The sequence below is a fragment of the Lissotriton vulgaris genome, chromosome 1_2, assembly GCF_964263255.1.
Source record: "Lissotriton vulgaris chromosome 1_2, aLisVul1.2, whole genome shotgun sequence".
In the NCBI taxonomy this organism is placed as follows: Eukaryota; Metazoa; Chordata; class Amphibia; order Caudata; family Salamandridae; genus Lissotriton; species Lissotriton vulgaris.
Window position 1 is genome coordinate 239145348 of NC_141686.1, and position 18228 is coordinate 239163575.

At 51.4% G+C, this 18228-nt stretch overlaps 1 protein-coding gene across 1 annotated transcript in view; it reads right to left on the reverse strand.

Moving 5' to 3' along the window:
• Window positions 1-18228, reverse strand: part of LOC147736415 (uncharacterized) — a 465378-nt gene that overhangs the window by 189412 nt on the left and 257738 nt on the right. The window contains exon 18 of the mRNA XM_086953155.1: window positions 392-581. Within this exon, the coding sequence (XP_086809281.1) occupies window positions 392-581 (190 nt within the window). The remainder of the gene's footprint in view (window positions 1-391; window positions 582-18228) is intronic.

Consider the following 18228-nt stretch of genomic DNA (forward strand, 5'->3'; position numbering starts at 1 on the left):
TGGGCCAAGTGCAGGGAATCTCTGTTTCCTGCTTACACACACTCAAGATATTCAAGAAGATTTTCAAATGGCTCCCCATCAACACTCACAGAACCATCAACCAAGCCCTCCTTACCAGCAAGCTGAACTACAGCAATGCACTCTATGCAGAAATCAACGCTTAACTGACTAAAAGACTTCAAACCATCTGCTTTGTGAACCTAATTAGAGTTACATTCACCTTAAATGAGCAGTGTAAAACGAACTAACAGGCAGAATGTTACATCAGGGCTGGCCAAAGGGGAGAACAAGCTAGAGGCATTGGCATGGAGGTACATTTATAAACACTGGTAATACGGGTGAACAGGCCGCTTGAACTATGATACATCCATCAACCAGGAGCACGTCATACCTGGTGGTGATGGTATGGGCTTCGTCAGTCGAAGTACAGCGAAGGCCACAGCCCATTCCTCGCTGGCCAATTGTGGCTCCGTTCTCTGCCCCGCCTCCCATGGTGCGCCGGCTGTGCTTCCACTAGGCCAAAGGTAAAAGCGGACAACCAGGATCATGTCCTCCAGAGGTGAAACGTCGTAGAAAGTCATCTACGTGGAAGAAAGAGAACATTGGAAGTCATGTTATACAATCCAAGGGATGTGCACCAGAAAGCCAGTTAACTCAAGGAGAAGAAGGTGCCTTAGAGCATGTATTCTACCGCTTGTATGCCATGAAACCAGTCAACTCAAGGGAAGAAGGTGCCTTGTAGCACTTCATCTACTGCTGACACACCATCACCCCAATAAACCAAAGAAGAAGGGGGGTTCCTTGTGGCATGTCATCTTCTGTTTGTGCACCCTAAGTGTCTCAACTGAAGGAGGAGACACTGTTTCTTGTGCCTTCACTCTGCTTCCTCTCCGGGTTCCTGCATGGACTGAGGGTTTATGTTAGTCTCTAGCTCCTCGCGGTTTGGCCATGAATCCCAGACATTGACTACCTAATGCGTGGATCCCTGGGCAGACGCACGCTCCTCTATAGCTAGTCCACTGGACAAATATCACCCATTTCAGCAATTGGACCCTGTTACTCAACAGCTGGCCTTCTGATAACTCTTTTTACGGCCAGCAACTCAGACTCTTGCATAGTACCAGCTCAGGGACCGGTTCTATTAACAAGACGTGATGTCGAAGGACACCTGGGATATCATTCCATATCCATTTTTGCAGACTGCAGTCAAGGCTGCTTCCCCCAGTGTTCTCTTATCTTAGCAGCCGGCTGTTCCAGCAGTTCCAAAGAGGGCTGTGATTTGCTTTAGTCCAGGGGTGAGGCTTTTCTACACGCACCCTCAGGTTTCAGTGTTTGTAGTACATCAGCTCAACCCATATAACTTACTCAGGGGTTAAAGTGGGAATCAGTGAGACTCACTGGTAGCTGAAGAGACATTCTTCTCTCAGAAGGCGGCCTCCTCAAGTAGCTTGGTGAGCCTCCACCATCGTGAGCTGCAAACCTGTGACCTGCATCAACTGCAGTGAGTTCAACACCTGAGTATTGTACTGACTGCTGCTGAGGCAGGTCAAAACTCATGCTGCAGACAGCATCTGTGTCAAGATCCGGTCCACCAGGAATGGAGGTAGCCCACTGCCAGACACACACCTTCTAGAGCAGTAACTACAGTGTGTACCAGAGGGGACCACACAAAATCAACCTCTAGCATAATACTTAATGTACAATCCTTGCAATGTGGAAGGCTGAGATTAGATCCCATCACCTAGATCACTGTGGATGTCAGAGGTAAGATGTCAGAGGTAAGATTTTCCAGTGCGTGGATGCCTCAGGGCAACTGCAGCGCTCTATAAATCCCATTTTCATTTCATTTCATTTCATTTCATTTCATGTAACTCACTGAGCTACCTTGCTGGCTTAACATGAAGAATCAACAGCAACAAATCAATGTGACAGTTTATGGCAAAATATCTTAACAGAAAAATAATGAGTTATTGAATCATGCTTATCTTGCACAATGCTGCTCACCAAGAGCCATGAGCTTGGGACCACCCCCACGCACCTTAATGGGTTCAACTGTGATGCCTAACATGTAACGAATTGAGTGGTCTTTCTAGATGGGATTATGGATAGTACAGCAATACCACTCTTTTTCTCTACACGCATTTGCAGTGTAAATCCTGGCAAAATATGTGAATTGAAAATATCAGGGCCCAGATTTTTTTTTTAAAACAACTTTGCGTCAGGCTTGCGTTACTGTTTGAACACAAACCCAACACAAAGTGTTGTGTTGGTATTACCAACCCAGTCAATCAATCAATCATGACACTTGTATAGCGCGCTACTCACCCGGAAGGGTCTCAAGGCGCTTGGGGAAGGGGTCCGCTACTGCTCGAACAGTCAGGTCTTCAGTTGCCTCCTGAAGGAGAGGTGGTCCTGGGTCAGGCGGAGGTGGGTGGGGAGGGAGTTCCATGTCTTGGCCGCCAGGTAGGAGAAGGATCTGCCTCCAGCGGTGGCTCTTCGTATGCGTGGTACGGTGGCGAGGGCGAGGCTGGCAGACCGTAGCTGGCGGGTGGGTGTGTGGAAGGTCAGGCGGTCGTTGAGGTACTTGGGGCCCAGGTCGTGGAGAGACTTGTGTGCGTGGGTGAGGAGCCTGAACGTGATCCTCTTGCTGACGGGGAGCCAGTGCAGGTCCCTCAGGTGGCCGGAGATGTGGTTGAGTAGGGAGATGTCCAGAATGAGTCGGGCGGAGGCGTTCGGGATGCGTTGGAGTCTTTTCTGTAGCTTGGCTGTGGTTCCGGCGTAGAGGGTGTTTCCATAGTCCAGTTGGCTGGTGACGAGGGCCTGGGTGACTGTCTTCCTGGTTTCGGTCGGGATCCATAGGAAGATCTTGCGGAGCATGCAGAGGGTGTGAAAGCATGAAGAGGAGACGGCGTTGACTTGTCTGGTCATCGAGAGGGAGGAGTCCAGGATGAAGCCCAGGTTGCGTGCGTGGTCTGTAGGCTTGGGGGCGGTGCCCAGGGCTGGGAGCCACCAGGAGTCGTCCCAGGCGGAGGGTGATGGTCCCAGGATGAGGACTTCCATCTTGTCTGAGTTCAGTTTCAGGCGGCTGTTCTTCATCCACTCAGCGACGTCTTTCATCCCTTCGTGGAGGCTGGTTCTGGCGGTGTCGGGGTCTCTGGTGAGGGAGCGGATCAGCTGGGTGTCGTCCGCGTAGGAGATGATGTTGAGGTTGTGTTGGCGTGCGATGGTGGCGAGAGGTCTCATGTAGACATTGAAGAGCGTGGGGCTGAGTGATGATCCTTGTGGGACGCCGCAGATGACTTCAGTGGCCTCGGATCGAAATGGGGGGAGGCGGACTCTCTGTGTTTTTCCGGCGAGGAACGAGATGATCCACTTCAGTGGCTTCCCTTGGATGCCGGTGTTGCAGAGGCGTTGGACTAGGGTGCGGTGGCAGACCGTGTCGAACGCTGCGGAGAGGTCCAGGAGGATGAGTGCTGCTGTTTCCCCGTTGTCGAGCAGGGCTCAGATGTCGTCGGTGGCTGCTATGAGGGCGGTCTCGGTGCTGTGGTTGGCTCTGAAACCGGACTGCGAGGGGTCTAGGGATCCATTCGTCTCGAGGAAGGCGGCAAGTTGTCTGTTGGCGATCTTCTCTATGACTTTGGCAGGAAAAGGGGGGAGGGAGATGGGTCGGAGGTTTTTGAGGCCGGTGGGGTCCGCTGTTGGTTTCTTCAGTAGGGCGCTGAGCTCGGCATGCTTCCAGCTCTCCGGGAAGGTGGTGGTGTCGAAGGAGGTGTTGATGACGTCTCGGAGTTGGGGTGCGATGGTGGAGTCGGCCTTGTTGAAGACGTGGTGGGGGCAGGGGTCAGTCGGGGATCCGGAGTGGATGGTGTTCATTGCGCGGGCTGTGTCTTCGGTGGTCACCGTGGTCCAGGTGCGGAGGGTGGCGTGGGGTGCGTTGGTTCGATGGTTGGGTGCGTGGATGGTGCGCCGAAGCTGTTGTGGATGTCGGCAATCTTGCGGTGGAAGAATGAGGCGAGGGACTCGCAGAGATCTTGTGAAGGGGTGATGTCGATGTTGCCGGTGCTGGGGTTGGAGAACTCCTTGACGATGCTGAAGAGTTCCTTGCTGTCGTGGGGGTTGTTGTCCAGTCGGTCCTTAAGTGATTTCTTCTTGGTGGTGCGGATAAGCTGGTGGTGCTTGCGGGTCGCGAGTTTGAGGGCGGTCATGTTGTCAGTGGTCCGGTCGAGGAGCCAGGCTTTCTCGAGGGTGCGGCAGGCCTTCTTGGAGTCCTTGAGTTCTTCGGTGAACCAGGGGGCCTTCTTGCTTCTGGGTTTGCTGGGAGGGTTCTTCAGTGGTGCGAGGTCGTCGGCGCAGGTGGTCAGCCACTGCGTGAAGTTGCGGGCCGCTTCGTTGGGGTCCGGTGTGCTGGCCGGTGGGTTTTGGCTGAGGGAGGTGGTGAGCTGGTCGGCGGTGATCTTGCTCCAGCTTCTGTGAGGAGCCTGTTGCGGGTGGTGGTGGGTTGTGGTTCTTCTGAAGCTGAAGTGGACGCAGCTGTGGTCGGTCCAGTGAAGTCCGGTGGAGTGGCTGAAGGCGATGTGCTTGCTGGATGAGAAGACGGGATCAAGTGTGTGGCCGGCGTAGTGGGTGGGGGTGTTGACCAGTTGCTTGAGTCCGAGTGTGGCGAGGTTGTCCAGCAGGGTGACGGTGTTGCGGTCCTTGCTGTTCTCCAGGTGGAAGTTGAGGTCTCCTAGGAGGATGTAGTCGGCGGATGGGAGGGCGTGTGGGCTGATGAAGTCCGTGATGTCTTCGCTGAATTGTGCGCGTGGTCCCGGAGGTCTGTAGATGAGGGTGCCTCTGAGGGTCGTCTTTGGGTTGGTGTGAATCTGGAAGTGGAGGTGTTCGGCGGCGGTGAAGGTGTCGTCAGCGTCGGTCATGATGCGGATGGGGTTCTTGTGGACGATGGCGATTCCTCCTCCGGTCTGGTTGACGCGGTCCCTCCTGATGATTTTGTATCCATCCGGGATGGCAATGGCGATGTCGGGGGCTGAGGAGGCGTTCATCCATGTTTCAGTGAGGTAGGCGATGTCTGGTGAGGTTGTGTCGAGCAGGTTCCAGAGTTCGACGGCGTGTCTGTGGACGGAGCGGGGAGTTGAGCAGGATGCACTTGAGGTCGCTGCTGGAGTTTGGCTTGGCGGGTGTGGTGCCTGTTTGGAGGCAGGTGAACTTGCAGGTTGTGCAGGTGAAGGGTCCGTGGAAACGTTTCGGGGCGGCCGTGCAGCCGGTGGGCATCTGGCCGGTATTGAGTGCGTTGAGGGCGGCGGCGTCACAGGTTTGTCGGGTCGTCTTGCGTCGGTGGGGGCCTGGGGTCCTGGCACTGGGCGCGGTCCAGGCGCGGATGGGGGCAGACGGGCTTGCCTTTGACGCGCCTTCGGCGCACAATCGGCGTGCCCGCTGCGCGTACGCGCGGTCGCCATTTATGGCGAAGTGGGAGGGAGGGAGGAGCAGCTGGGAGGCGGGAGCGGGGAGGGCACAAAACAAAAAGGGGGCGTGTCCGCTTGGACGGCGGCGGGAAGCGGGGAGCGGGGCGGGCAGGCACATGGGGACTGGGTAACAGAAAACAAAAGCCTAATACAGCAACGTGCAAGGGGACAACAGGGACAACAGTAGAGAGGCAAATAAAAGCAAATAGGGAGAAAACGATTATTCAGGCACATGCAAACACGCAAACACGCAAATATGGCGGAGGGGGGCAGGGATCAACGAGGCAGGCACAACGTGGCTGCGGGCAGCAGCGAGGCGGGGGCACACACACAGCTGGTAGCCGTGCGGCGCGAGGGTGTCCTGCTAACCCAGCGCATATTGCTGGGCGTTACGGGGGGAAACATCCTTTACCTCGTGGTCAGTACACAACGATGCTGTTACATCGCAGTTGTTTTAACGACCGCGATGTTACCACGCTATGCCATTACAGCAAAAGTCTTTACATCGACTGTGCTAGATGGCATGCTAACATTACAACTAGTGTAGTTTACTATCCCAACACCTTCCCTACTGTTATGTGGACTGGAGTTGGAATAGTAAATTACACTTTTCTAATGTTAGCACGCCATCTAGCGCAAGTCGGTGTAAAAACTTGCGTTGTAATGGCATATCGTGGTAACATCACAGTCGTTGTAACAACCGCGATGTAACGGTATGCGTTGTACTGACTCGCGTTCAGTGGTCACTGGATGTTCTCATGCATCCACCCATAAGTTTTTATGAAAATCCCTATCTCTAAATAATTTTAGTGAGAGATTCACGCCCAAATCCTATGCCTCCTCGCAGGTATAACGAGGAGAAAAGTTTCCATTTCTCTTTGTTTTTCCCTCTTTGCATGTGTTCTGCACTGTAAAGCACACATAATAATAAGGAGCATCTTATAGCATATTTTTGGTGCAGGAAAGTACGCCTTCCACTACAAAAACTATGCTTACCACAACGCAGACACCATTGCACTATGGTGCCATAGAGTCTGCTTTGGTGCGTGGCAGCTTAAAGTGCACTAGTGCAGGGAGAGAGCAAGACAGCTGTGTTGCGTGATTTCTTTGTTAAACTGGGACACATTTTGCTGCTCGAATGAAGGGAAACACGCAATACGCCCATGTTATCCCCTCGTTGGTCTGCTAAGCTGGGGAGGAAATGCTGCACCAGGCAAATACTGCACCAGGAGGTGTTGGTATTTGCAAGGTGTGGTATTACCTCCCAGAGCAGCTGGCACCCTGAACAACCGAGACTTGAACAACTAAAACCCAGTACACATGGGGCATTATGGTAAAATTGATAAATAGGAACTCTGCATTAAAATGATTTGCCAAGAGGTATCTGTGCCAGCATATTGACTAAGGACCTCTATCACAAAACTTTGCATACACTTAGGAGCAAAGATTTGCATTCGGAAATCCCAAGAACAAGTCAAAGAATGTGTTTTTGGGGATTGTTACACATGGGAAGTCACCTAACTCCCCTTAAAATAACTACATACTTCATGAAAAATTTTGCATGAGAAAATCTGTATTAAGGGCCATATTTATCAACACATTTCTCCATAGACACAGAATGGGCAAATCCCTTTGATACATCCGGCCGCAAGTGAGGAAAAGGATGAGAAAAGAGGTGATAAAGTGATTGTCATTGGTCAAAATGCCTTATGTTGAGGGCGACTGCAATCATGCCATTCTACATTTGAGGAATGTTATGCATCATTATGGGTTCCCCTCTTTGGCACATAATCCATTATTTGCTCATTAATTTTCAGATTTCAGCGCAAAACTTGTTTGTAATATTACTAAAGGTTGCTGATTGCTATATTCAAATGATAAAGTGCCATCCAATTAACACCCCACCAAAGGCTGGATTATTTTGTATCTGTTCCACTAATGGCTCCACTGAGTGAGCAAAGAGCAATGGGGAGACAGGGTCACCATGCCTTGTGCCCTACCAATCTCAAGAGAGGCAAGGACCCACCATGCTCATGTAACACGGCTGTGGCCTGCCGAACTTCCCTAAGGACTAGAAGGCTGATTTTAAGTAGGCCAAGGATCAATCTTCTGTATTTTTACAAAATCATCATCATGTCTTCTTTTGAAGCAGATGCTGTCTGTTCTTACCTTTCCAAGAACCTATGAAGGTGTCAAGTCATCAACAAGACACCTAATGCAACATCAGTCTGGAACAAGTGCCTTGTTCTCTCAATTTCAAGGTCATATAAGACCAATAACCACAATACTGTAGTCTGAATTGTCACATGTGTACCCTATTTGTTTAAAATAATGTGTCATTTTGCTTTCATTGGCTAAAACACAAATTCCCAGAGTGATGTTGTAAATTCCATCTGAGATATTATATCGCATAAAAGAACTGCCACTTGATCACTTGTCAGGAGAGGTACTTTTTCTCAGATTATTGAGCTAGACACTTCCAGAGATGAACCTGCTTGCCAGAGATGCGGCCGTATTGTACTTTGTCCTGAAAACTAATATCGAACCCGAGCCCTGGAGGAGCTGATGCTTATTCCACACTTGTTTGCCTTTCACAGGGAACAGGGCCTCCCTGACTCCCAATTATTACATTATGTTGCTGTAAACTCGTATGCCATGCACTCATTCTCCCTAAGAAAATCCAGATGCAAGTTATTCTACTCCATGCTCTCCTAGCATAGCACACCGAAGTAGGTTTTAGGTTGTTCTTGGATAACATTTTAATCATGGTAGAAATGTTTACTTTATTACTGTTCATAACATGCAGTTATTTGTGTGGTTTTAATCATATTCTTTGTGGTTATTTTAGGTGAGTTGGGAAACAGGGTGCACTTTTTGGAATAAACCTTAATTTCTGTTAAATCGCCTTTTTATTAGCACAGTTTGTGTGTGTGGTTTTGAGAAGAAAGATCACCATGGCGTCCCTGGATCCCAGTTTAGGGACTGTTAGTAAACCAAAAGCATAGACACCACTTCAACAATATATTTGGTGGGATCCTACAAGACTACAAAAACCTTTCTTTTACATTCAAGCGTCAGTGCACTAAACTAGAGGGCATATTTACAAGTGAATGGCGAAGCATGGCATTAAGCAAAAGTTGCTAATGCCGCGCTCCACAATTCTGAAAATGCAGGGATGTGCCTTATTTACAATAGTGCGGCCCATCCTGCGATTTCCCTGACGCTGGCACAAACTCAGCTGCCTGGCGCAAATGCAGGCACCCTTGCACCATAGAGCAAGGGTGCCTGCATTGAGGAAATTGGTCAATTGAGGAATTGTTTATGTGCAGGAAGGCATACCATTAACCCATTTGCACACAGTTGTGTTCTAAGTTTGTGTACTAGTAAGTGCCCTCCACACACCCTCCACAGTAGTATTGCAGTTAATAAAAAATCCATGGTCAGCCTTGTCCATATTCAAAATTGTCATTTGAGCTGTCAAGGTCTCCCCCGCTGTTTTTTTATCTTTCCATAGCTAGTTTTTGTATGCTTCCGTGAGCACTTTTAGACGTACCAATAGCAGACTGCTGGAGGGGTGCTTGTTCAGTTGCCTTGCTAATTTCTTTTGCTCCCTTTTCAAATGTATGTACCGTTTTAAGAGCTGGGCTTTTGGTCTTTTCAGTTGTATGCACCGTTTTAAGAGCTGGGCGTTTGGTCTTTTCAGTTGTATGCACCGTTTTAAGAGCTGGGCTTTTGGTCTTTTCAGTTGTATGCACCGTTTTAAGAGCTGGGCTTTTGGTCTTTTCAGGTGTATGTACCGTTTTAAAAGCTGGGCTTTTGGTCTTTTCAGTTGTATGCACCGTTTTAAGAGCTGGGCTTTTGGTCGTTTCAGTTGTATGCACCGTTTTAAGAGCTGGGCTTTTGGTCTTTTCAGATGTATGTACCGTTTTAAGAGCTGGGCTTTTGGTCGTTTCAGTTGTATGCACCGTTTTAAGAGCTGGGCTTTTTGTCGTTTCAGGTGTATGTACCGTTTTAAAAGCTGGGCTTTTGGTCTTTTCAGTTGTATGCACCGTTTTAAGAGCTGGGCTTTTGGTCGTTTCAGTTGTATGCACCGTTTTAAGAGCTGGGCTTTTGGTCTTTTCAGATGTATGTACCGTTTTAAGAGCTGGGCTTTTGGTCGTTTCAGTTGTATGCACCGTTTTAAGAGCTGGGCTTTTTGTCGTTTCAGGTGTATGTACCGTTTTAAAAGCTGGGCTTTTGGTCTTTTCAGTTGTATGCACCGTTTTAAGAGCTGGGCTTTTGGTCGTTTCAGTTGTATGCACCGTTTTAAGAGCTGGGCTTTTGGTCGTTTCAGGTGTATGCACCGTTTTAAGAGCTGGGCTTTTGGTCGTTTCAGTTGTATGCACCGTTTTAAGAGCTGGGCTTTTTGTCGTTTCAGGTGTATGTACCGTTTTAAAAGCTGGGCTTTTGGCCTTTTCAGTTGTATGCACCGTTTTAAGAGCTGGGCTTTTGGTCGTTTCAGTTGTATGCACCGTTTTAAGAGCTGGGCTTTTGGTCGTTTCAGGTGTATGCACCGTTTTAAGAGCTGGGCTTTTGGTCGTTTCAGTTGTATGCACCGTTTTAAGAGCTGGGCCTTTGGTCTTTTCCAGACTTGCGAGCTTTCGTATTGTAGATGTAGAAAAACTTCTCGGAAGCCTAACCAGGTGGCAGTATAATGTTTGGTAGTGCTAATGAATTTCGTCATTAATGTTTTTGCCTATGATGCAAGGTCAGTTCAGGTTTATCGTAGTGGTGGAGCTGACTTCTGGGTGGGCTTGTTTGTGTATGCATGTAGCTATCCCGATCAGGAAAAGATGAAACCAATGATCGCTGCATGTGGTATATTTTATTGAGAAGTGTTTGACCAGTGGAATCAGGTACACTGAAATAATTGTGTAGTCGATTAGTGATCGCGAGAAAGGACCCAGTATGCATAGTTTGGTGGGGTATCATCAGGGAACCTTCCGTTGATGACCCTCATTTTAAGGAACTCCAGTGTCAGAACAAAGGGGCATATTACCAAGGCGGGCGATATGAGATTATCGCCGCTTTAGTGGTCGTTTCCGTCGCTAAATGGCGAAAATGTTATTGCCCTATTAAAGCTGTCGCTAACAACAGTTAGCGACAGCTTGTAGGCGATAGCGAGCGGTTTAGGGCCCGCTTTGCATGTCAGAGATATTTTTCGCTAATGACATGCAAAGCGGGCGTCCCTAAACTGTTAGCGTCTAAAAGCAGTCGCTAACATCGCTATCGCCTATTATCAACGCAGGCGTAGCGATGGAAATATTTGCGCCAAGCGCGAATATCTCCAAAACCTAACGCCTGCTCAGACCAGTTCTTAGCCTGTATATCTAATGGGAGGTGGATATTCAGGCTAAGTCCCTATTAGCGATAATGCCTGAATATCGCTGGATTTCCAGTGATATTCACGCATTTCGCCGGAAATTTTATCGCTTTAGAGATAAACGTTGCAAATAGCACATTATCTCTGCGATAAAATCTGGTGATGCGCGGCAATAAAAAAAATGTCACTAAGCTTATTTAGCAATAAATATTGCTAGTTGTTGATAATATGCCCCAAACTTCTCACCTTTTAGATCTTGTTGCCTGGATTTTGAAACAACCTGGGTCAGGATGTTCCAGAATTTAAAATCGAGGTTGAGTAGGTGTACAATAAATTTAAACTGAACTCGCCGGTCATTATTATATCCTATGTGGGATTGAGTTGCTTGTGCCTGGATATTGTAACTATTATTTTCTTTGTTGTGGATTTCTTCTTGACACTTTTAGGATCTATACATACATTGAAGAATAGTACCGGGGGTCTACTGTCCTGTGACCAATTGATCAGCTTGATGATTTGGAGGTCTGGGTCTAGGTGTGGTAGTTCTTTCGTAGTAATATTTAAACTGAGCAAAATATAGACCAGAAAGCCACCCTTGGGTCTTCCATGTTTTTTGATTTAGGAGCCAGAATTTGGTAGGACAGAAAGTCTTCTACTGGGAGCTCCACCAGTGACCAAGGTCACCTGGAGTTGGAGTTGAGGACTGGAAGGAGCAGAGACAGGAGTCAGGAGCTGACAAGAGGAAGGAGAAGTTTAAAGCAGTTTATTGCAGGTAACTCTGGCAGAATACTTTGCACAGGTAGCCCATGGGGTAGCTCATATTTTGAAAGTTAACCGGGCCTCTTTTCGGCTTGTCCTACAAGTGGTCTCAGTTTTACAAAGGCCACAAATGAATTTCCCTGTAACAATCCCCCTGCCTTCTTTAGTAGGATCTCTGTTGGGGAGAGCCAGACCCTGAGGTAAACAGAATGCAGGTGAGCTGCCAAGAGTCCACAAGTCAGAAGTATTAGGGTTAACTGAGTTTATTCCTCTCTGTGCCTGGTATGTTAGAGACAGGCAGCTGAATAAGTAGGAGGGCGACAGTGGATGAGTGGGACGATAGAAATAAATTCAGAGGGATAGATTTACAATAACTGGTGCATCCCTGCATATCAGCAGGGATGCGCCAGTTATTGTGCGTCACAGCTGCGCCACCATGGATGCCCCGCATTTACAATACGGTGCACCATGGTGCAAAAACGGAGAGATGCGTGACGCATCTGTGCGTGTCGCAAGCGCGAAGCAGCTACAGCAAGGGTCTGAAGTGCCCTATCTTCACAATGCTGCGTCAATCCTTACACCTGCTTCAAGCAGGCGCAGGGTTTTGACGCTGCATGGGCTCAAAAGTGACTGAGTGAAATCTTGTAGATTTCACTCAGCCACTTTTAGGAGGCGTTCCTGCACCAGTACATCCCCCCCCCACACCCACCCCTGCGCAGGAACGCCTACTTCTGGCACAGGGCTTTACAACGTGGCGCATCTCCCAGATGCGTCACGTTGTAAATACCCCGCAGCATGGCGCTGGTTTTGCACCGCCACTGTGTCACATAAGTGACACAACAGTGGCGTAATAGAGGCGCAAGGGGCTTGTAAATCTGCCCCAGAGTGTTCTTATATAGGAAGAAAATAGGCCAGAAACAGAAAGAAGTTAGAACAGGGAACCTTTGATGGGGGGCGTGGCTAAGGCGCCGACCGGGATGGCTGCGTGAGCGAGTAGCTCCGCGCCGAGTCCCGCTTTCATCCTGAAAAATTTGCCCTCGGTGCCCCTGGAGGCGTGCTTCGGTGGCGTGGGGGGTCGCTGACCCGTAGAGGAGAGTCTGGACTCCGCCAGGACCCCGGAAGACGCACATTGCCGGACCTCGGAGCCTCGTAGGACCCGGTCGGCAGACAAAGGAAAGATGGCGGCGCTGGCGGCTCGGGAGCGATAGAGGCAGCGCTCCTGGGTGAAGTAGGCGTGCTGGAGGCTGCGGGACAGAGCGAGCGGAACAGAGGTCCGAGGCAAGGACCGTTGGAGCTGACCCGGGAGCAGCGGAGGCACTCCGCGGCTGGGGTCCCATGAGAGCGGTGCCCCTCCCCCTCCCGCTTCCCCGATCCCTGGCGAAAGGGCCTGGCATCTGACTGCTTCCCTCCCAGGCGACAGCGATAATAGCCTGCGGGGGCTGCTCGCCGGCGGAGCTGCTGGAGCGGGGCTGGCTGGCGGGACCGGCAGAAACAGTGGGGCTTGCTCTCCCGGCTGCAGAGAGCTGAGAAGAACGGCGGACGCCACGGACTGAAAGGCGATCACCGCATTGGGCTCGGGCTCGACCTCCCACGGACCCTGAACGCCCCAGGGGGCGGCCGGTGTTGGGATTGCTCGGTGTGCTTGGCAAACGGCGGCGAGGTTCGCCCAGCTGGAGGTCGCGAGGCATTGGGCTGGAGAATCGGAGGACAGAGAGCGGAGCAAGCTGCAAAACACGCTGCGGGGTGCTGGTTTGCGCAGTGAGCACGATTAGCCCCGAACTACACCTGCCTGCCCCTTTTTGGAGGTGCGCACTGTGTTGTTGCCCTGGCCCTTGCGGTTCCTGGAGGCGCTGTGTGAGTGTTGGTGGCACTAAGCAGTCTACGGCCATGGATCAGAGGTAGGCGGCTGTGCGCAGAAGGGGGACTGAGAGTGTACTACAGGCAGGCTGGCTCTTTGGCAGTGCTTGCTGGCCCCATTATCGTCTACCAGCGGGTAGCGCCGGGAGGTGCCTGGAACGGAGCGGACAGTGGAGTCACCACGGTGAACTGTGATCACCGGAGGCGGCCCGAGTGGCGCATCTTTCATAATCAAGATGGCCGCGCTGGAGGCTGGCTTCGCTGCGCCGCAGGGCCAGGATGGAGGGATTGCCTTGGCCCGAGATGGCGATGCTCAGCCCCCACTGGAGGCCTCGCCGCAAGAACAGAGGCTGAACCAGCGCCTTGACGCCATACTGGAGGCGATCGCTGCTACAAAGGAAACGCTGCATCAGGACATTGCACAGGTGGCGACGGGGCTGGGCCTACTGAGGGCAGATCACGCGAAGCTCTCTGATAGAGTGAAATCGAATGAGCAACTACTGCAGGACCTGAAACCGGCGGTGGTCACCGCGGAACATAAACTGACGTATATCATCGGCCGTCTGGCACTCCTGGAGCGAAGGGCGGAGGATGCGGAAAGTCGGAACCGGAGGAACAACGTGAGGGTGGTGGGGCTTCCGGAGAAAATTGAGAAGGGTGATGCGGTGTCCTATATGGAGGACTGGTTCTGAACAGTTGTGGCGCCGGAGGGTCTGTCTCCTTTCTTCTCCCTAGAGAGAGCGCATAGAGTGCCGGCCAAGCCGCCCCTGAAAGGCCGACCGCCTCGGCCGATGGTGGTCAAATTGCTGCACCATAAGGACCGTGATCTGTTGATACAGAGGGCGAGATCCCAGGGTCCCTTCCAGGTGGACAATAGCAATGTCACGATCTTCCCGGACTACACGCAGGACGTTCAGAAGAGTAGAGCATCCTTCTTATCGGTGAAGAAGGAGTTGAGAGAGGAGGGGATCCAATACTCCTTGCTTTTCCCTGCTAAGCTGAGAGTGATCCTTGATGACAGGACCCACTTCTTTCAGACACCCGACGAGGCATGGTCGTGGCTTGAGCGTTATCGTGAGGGGACGGATCGTGCACACAGAGACGGCAGGGATCGGCAGAAGCCAGTCCGGCTCAGAAAGTCACAGTGCATCCGCTCCCGGAACAAGCTTAAAAGGGCCGAGCGAGATGCACAAATGCCGGCCGACAGGAGGGGTGCGTTGGCGGCTACAGCCACCATTACGGGGTCGCAGCATGAGAAAACGTCTGGAGGATCGGGTTCGGAGGAGGAGGGAGAGAAGACCGGAGGGGACGACTCGGATGTGGGGGGTGCGAAGGGGCCGGCGGTCACGCCACAAACTGCGGATGGCTTGTTTAACGAGTAAGGCTTGAGACTAATGAACAATTCCGGGGTGCCTGTCGGCGCGGACTCTCCAGGTCTTTATTGGACTGCCAGGTATGGGGCTGTATGAGCAGCTTGGGACTGTGGGCGCGGGGTGGTAGCTCTGCCGCCCTGGTTCGGTGCTTCATCGACCTCTTGAGGCCCTTAAGGCCTTCTGTGGTGTCGACCACAGGTTAGTGTGATGTGTGGGGTGTTAAAGGTTTGGAACGGGGCTGAAGCTGGGTTATTAGGTCCTGTCCTGGGGAGGGGGGTTTGGGGAGTTTTGGGGAATGTTTTGAAGGGGGTGTACAATTGCTGCAATGCGGGGGTCATTTGTTGGCTAGTGCCACTGAGTAGAAAAGTTCTTCATGGGGACGTTACCTAACTTGAAATGTGTTACATGGAATGTCCGAGGTATTTGTACGATAGTGAAACGTCATAAGGTGCATGCCTACTTAGTACGGAGGGGCGTTCAGATTGCAATGCTTCAGGAAACTCACCTGACCAAGAAGGAGTGTGGGGCTTTACAGAAGAGGTGGCGGGGTCAGGTCTTTGGCACGACGTACTCAGCATTCGCCAGAGGGGTGTTAATATGGATACGGGCGGGTACGCCATTTCAAGTTACGAGTCAGCGGGTGGATCCCGAGTGTAGATACGTGGCGGTTGAGGGACGTCTCTATGGTAGGGAGGTGGTGCTGTGTAACATATATGCCCCCAATTCCGATCAAGCTCATTTCTTTGAGGGTTTATCACGCTCGCTGGCTTATTTTTTAGCAGGCCCTATCTTATTGGCGGGGGATTTTAATTCCATCTCTGATGTGCTGTTAGATCGGTCACACTCGCCACTGGTAGATTCCCCGGTACGCCGACTAGCAACCCACAGGAGGGAATGGCAGGAAAGGTGGGGTTTGGTGGATGTGTGGAGGGCACAGCATCCTGAGATCAGAGATTATTCTTATTTTTCCACGCTGCACGACCTACATGTTAGATTAGACTCGGTGTTGTGTGGTGGCTCCTTGGCGAATGTGGTGACTCATTCTGAGTATCTGACTAGGACCATTTCAGATCATAATCCCCTGTTGGTCTCCATGCAGTGGCAGCAGGTGAGATCGGCAGTTCCATCATGGCGTCTGCGTCCGGATACACTGGAAGACCTGGTGTTTAGTGACACGATTCGACAGGGCATTGACTGCTATTTTGCAGAAAATGGAGGCTCAGCCACGACAAGGTCGATTGAATGGGATGCAATGAAGGTAGTGGTGAGAGGGGTATGCATGGGTAGGTTTTCGAATGTGAGAAAGACTGTTTTGCGTGACCTTGCGAAAGCGGAAGAGGCGTTGAGGGGGTTGGAGCTGAGAAGGCCGGAGCGGCCAGAGTTACAGGAGCGACTGATGCAGGCTAAAGAGGCGGTGGCGACTGAGACGGAAAGACTGCGGTGCTATGATTACAAGTTGTATGTTGTTAAGGTGCATGAGGAGCGGGATAAATTGGGCACGCTCTTTGCCAAGCTAGCTAGCAGGACCTAGGGGGTGCCCGGACATGAGTATAAGACGTGAGGATGGTGAAGTAGTTTATTCTCAATCAGCGGTACTGGCGCGCTTCCAGTCCTACTATACGGGATTGTACGAGTGCCACCTGGAGGCCGAGGCCTCGGAGATAGGTGAATACCTAGATCCGATCCCCTTACCGATGATGGATATCGAGGAGGCGAAGGAACTGGGGGGCCCCATCACTTTGGCCGAGATCAGGGGGGCAATTAAACACATGGCGCGGAACAAAACACCAGGGGTGGATGGGTTACCGATAGAATTCTACGCCAAATTCGTGGATATATTGGCACCCAGACTGTTGACGGTGTACGCAGAGGCGAAACAGGTGGGGTGTTTACCTGAGTCCATGAGGGAGGCACTGGTGGTACCGCTGTTGGAGCCGTGCAGGGACGCGTTAGACGTGACCTCTTACCGCCCGTTGTCAATGCTAACGGTGGACTATAAGATCTTGAGCCACATCCTGGCTACCAGGCTTCTGCCGCAGATGACCACCCTGGTGCATATGGATCAAGCGGGATTCATCCCGACTAGGAGCACCTCAATGAATATTCGTCGTCTGATCCGAGTCATGGATGGTGCTGAAGCATCAGCCCGGGATCCCGTGGTATTAGCAGTTGATATCGAAAAGGCATTCGATAGCCTCGAATGGGACTACCTGGATGGAGTGCTGTTGAAGTTTGGGGTTGGGGAGGGATTTCGGAGTTGGACGATGGTGCTTTATTCATCAGCGAAGGCGCGAGTACGACTGGGGCCCATAGTGTCTACGGCCTATTCGGTTTGTAGGGGAACGCGACAGGGCTGTTCGCTGTCTCCTCTGCTATTTGCTTTGGCGATGGAGCCGTTGGCAGCTTAGGCACGATCGGGCGCCGTATATAACGGGGTAGCACAAGGGCCTGAATCGCACTGCATATCTCTATACGCCGATGATCTGTTATTGTACCTGGCAGATCCTGGGCGAGCTCTAGAGGGAGCGGTGGACAATGCTGAGTAGATTCGGGCGGCTGTCAGGCCTCAGGGTGAACTGGACCAAAACCTGCATATTCCCATTGCGGAAGAGTACGCTCTGCCCACAACTTACCAGAGAGGTGGTGTGGGAACCCTCCTGTTTCACCTACTTAGGGGTGCGAATCTACCATGAGGCCATGGACCTCTTGGAAGGGAACGTGGAGAGCTGTATTCGTGCGCTGAAGGGTTGCATGGACTTCTGGGCCTCCCTCCCTCTATCCGTGTTGGGTCGGGTGGCACTGTTGAAGATGGTGGCACTCCCGCGGCTACTTTATTATTTTCGAACGCTACCAGTATGGATCCCGCAGAGGCTCTTTAGAGAACTGAAGACATTGATGACCGGCTTCCTCTGGGGCCACGGACGGCGCAGGGTAGCACTGAATACCCTGACTAGGCCCAAGACTGAAGGGGGGATGGCCGTCCCCGACTTTGAGTTATATTATTTGGCAGCGCAACTCCAAGTATTAACACAGAATGTGGCCAGAGAATTCCGGGGTCCTGACCACGACCGGGGGATTGGCATCCAGAGATATGTCTTGTCCTATATCATAATGCAGCAGAAACTGGATGTGAAGGAGCTAACGATGGAGGAAAGGACGCTTAAATTGTGTTGGAATAGGAGTTTGAAGAGAGCAGGAAAAGACCGGCCATATGCACCGGAGATACCGCTGGGAATGTTGACTGCGCTACCCCATGGGGGCGATTGGTCCCAACTGTTGACGTGGGAGGAGCTGGGCTTGCAGATGGTGGGAGACCTCTATATTGATGGGATGTTGGTCCCGTATCAGACGTTACAGGAACAATTTGGCTTACCAGACGGAACCTTCCTACTGCACGCGGCGGTGGTGGCAGCGATGC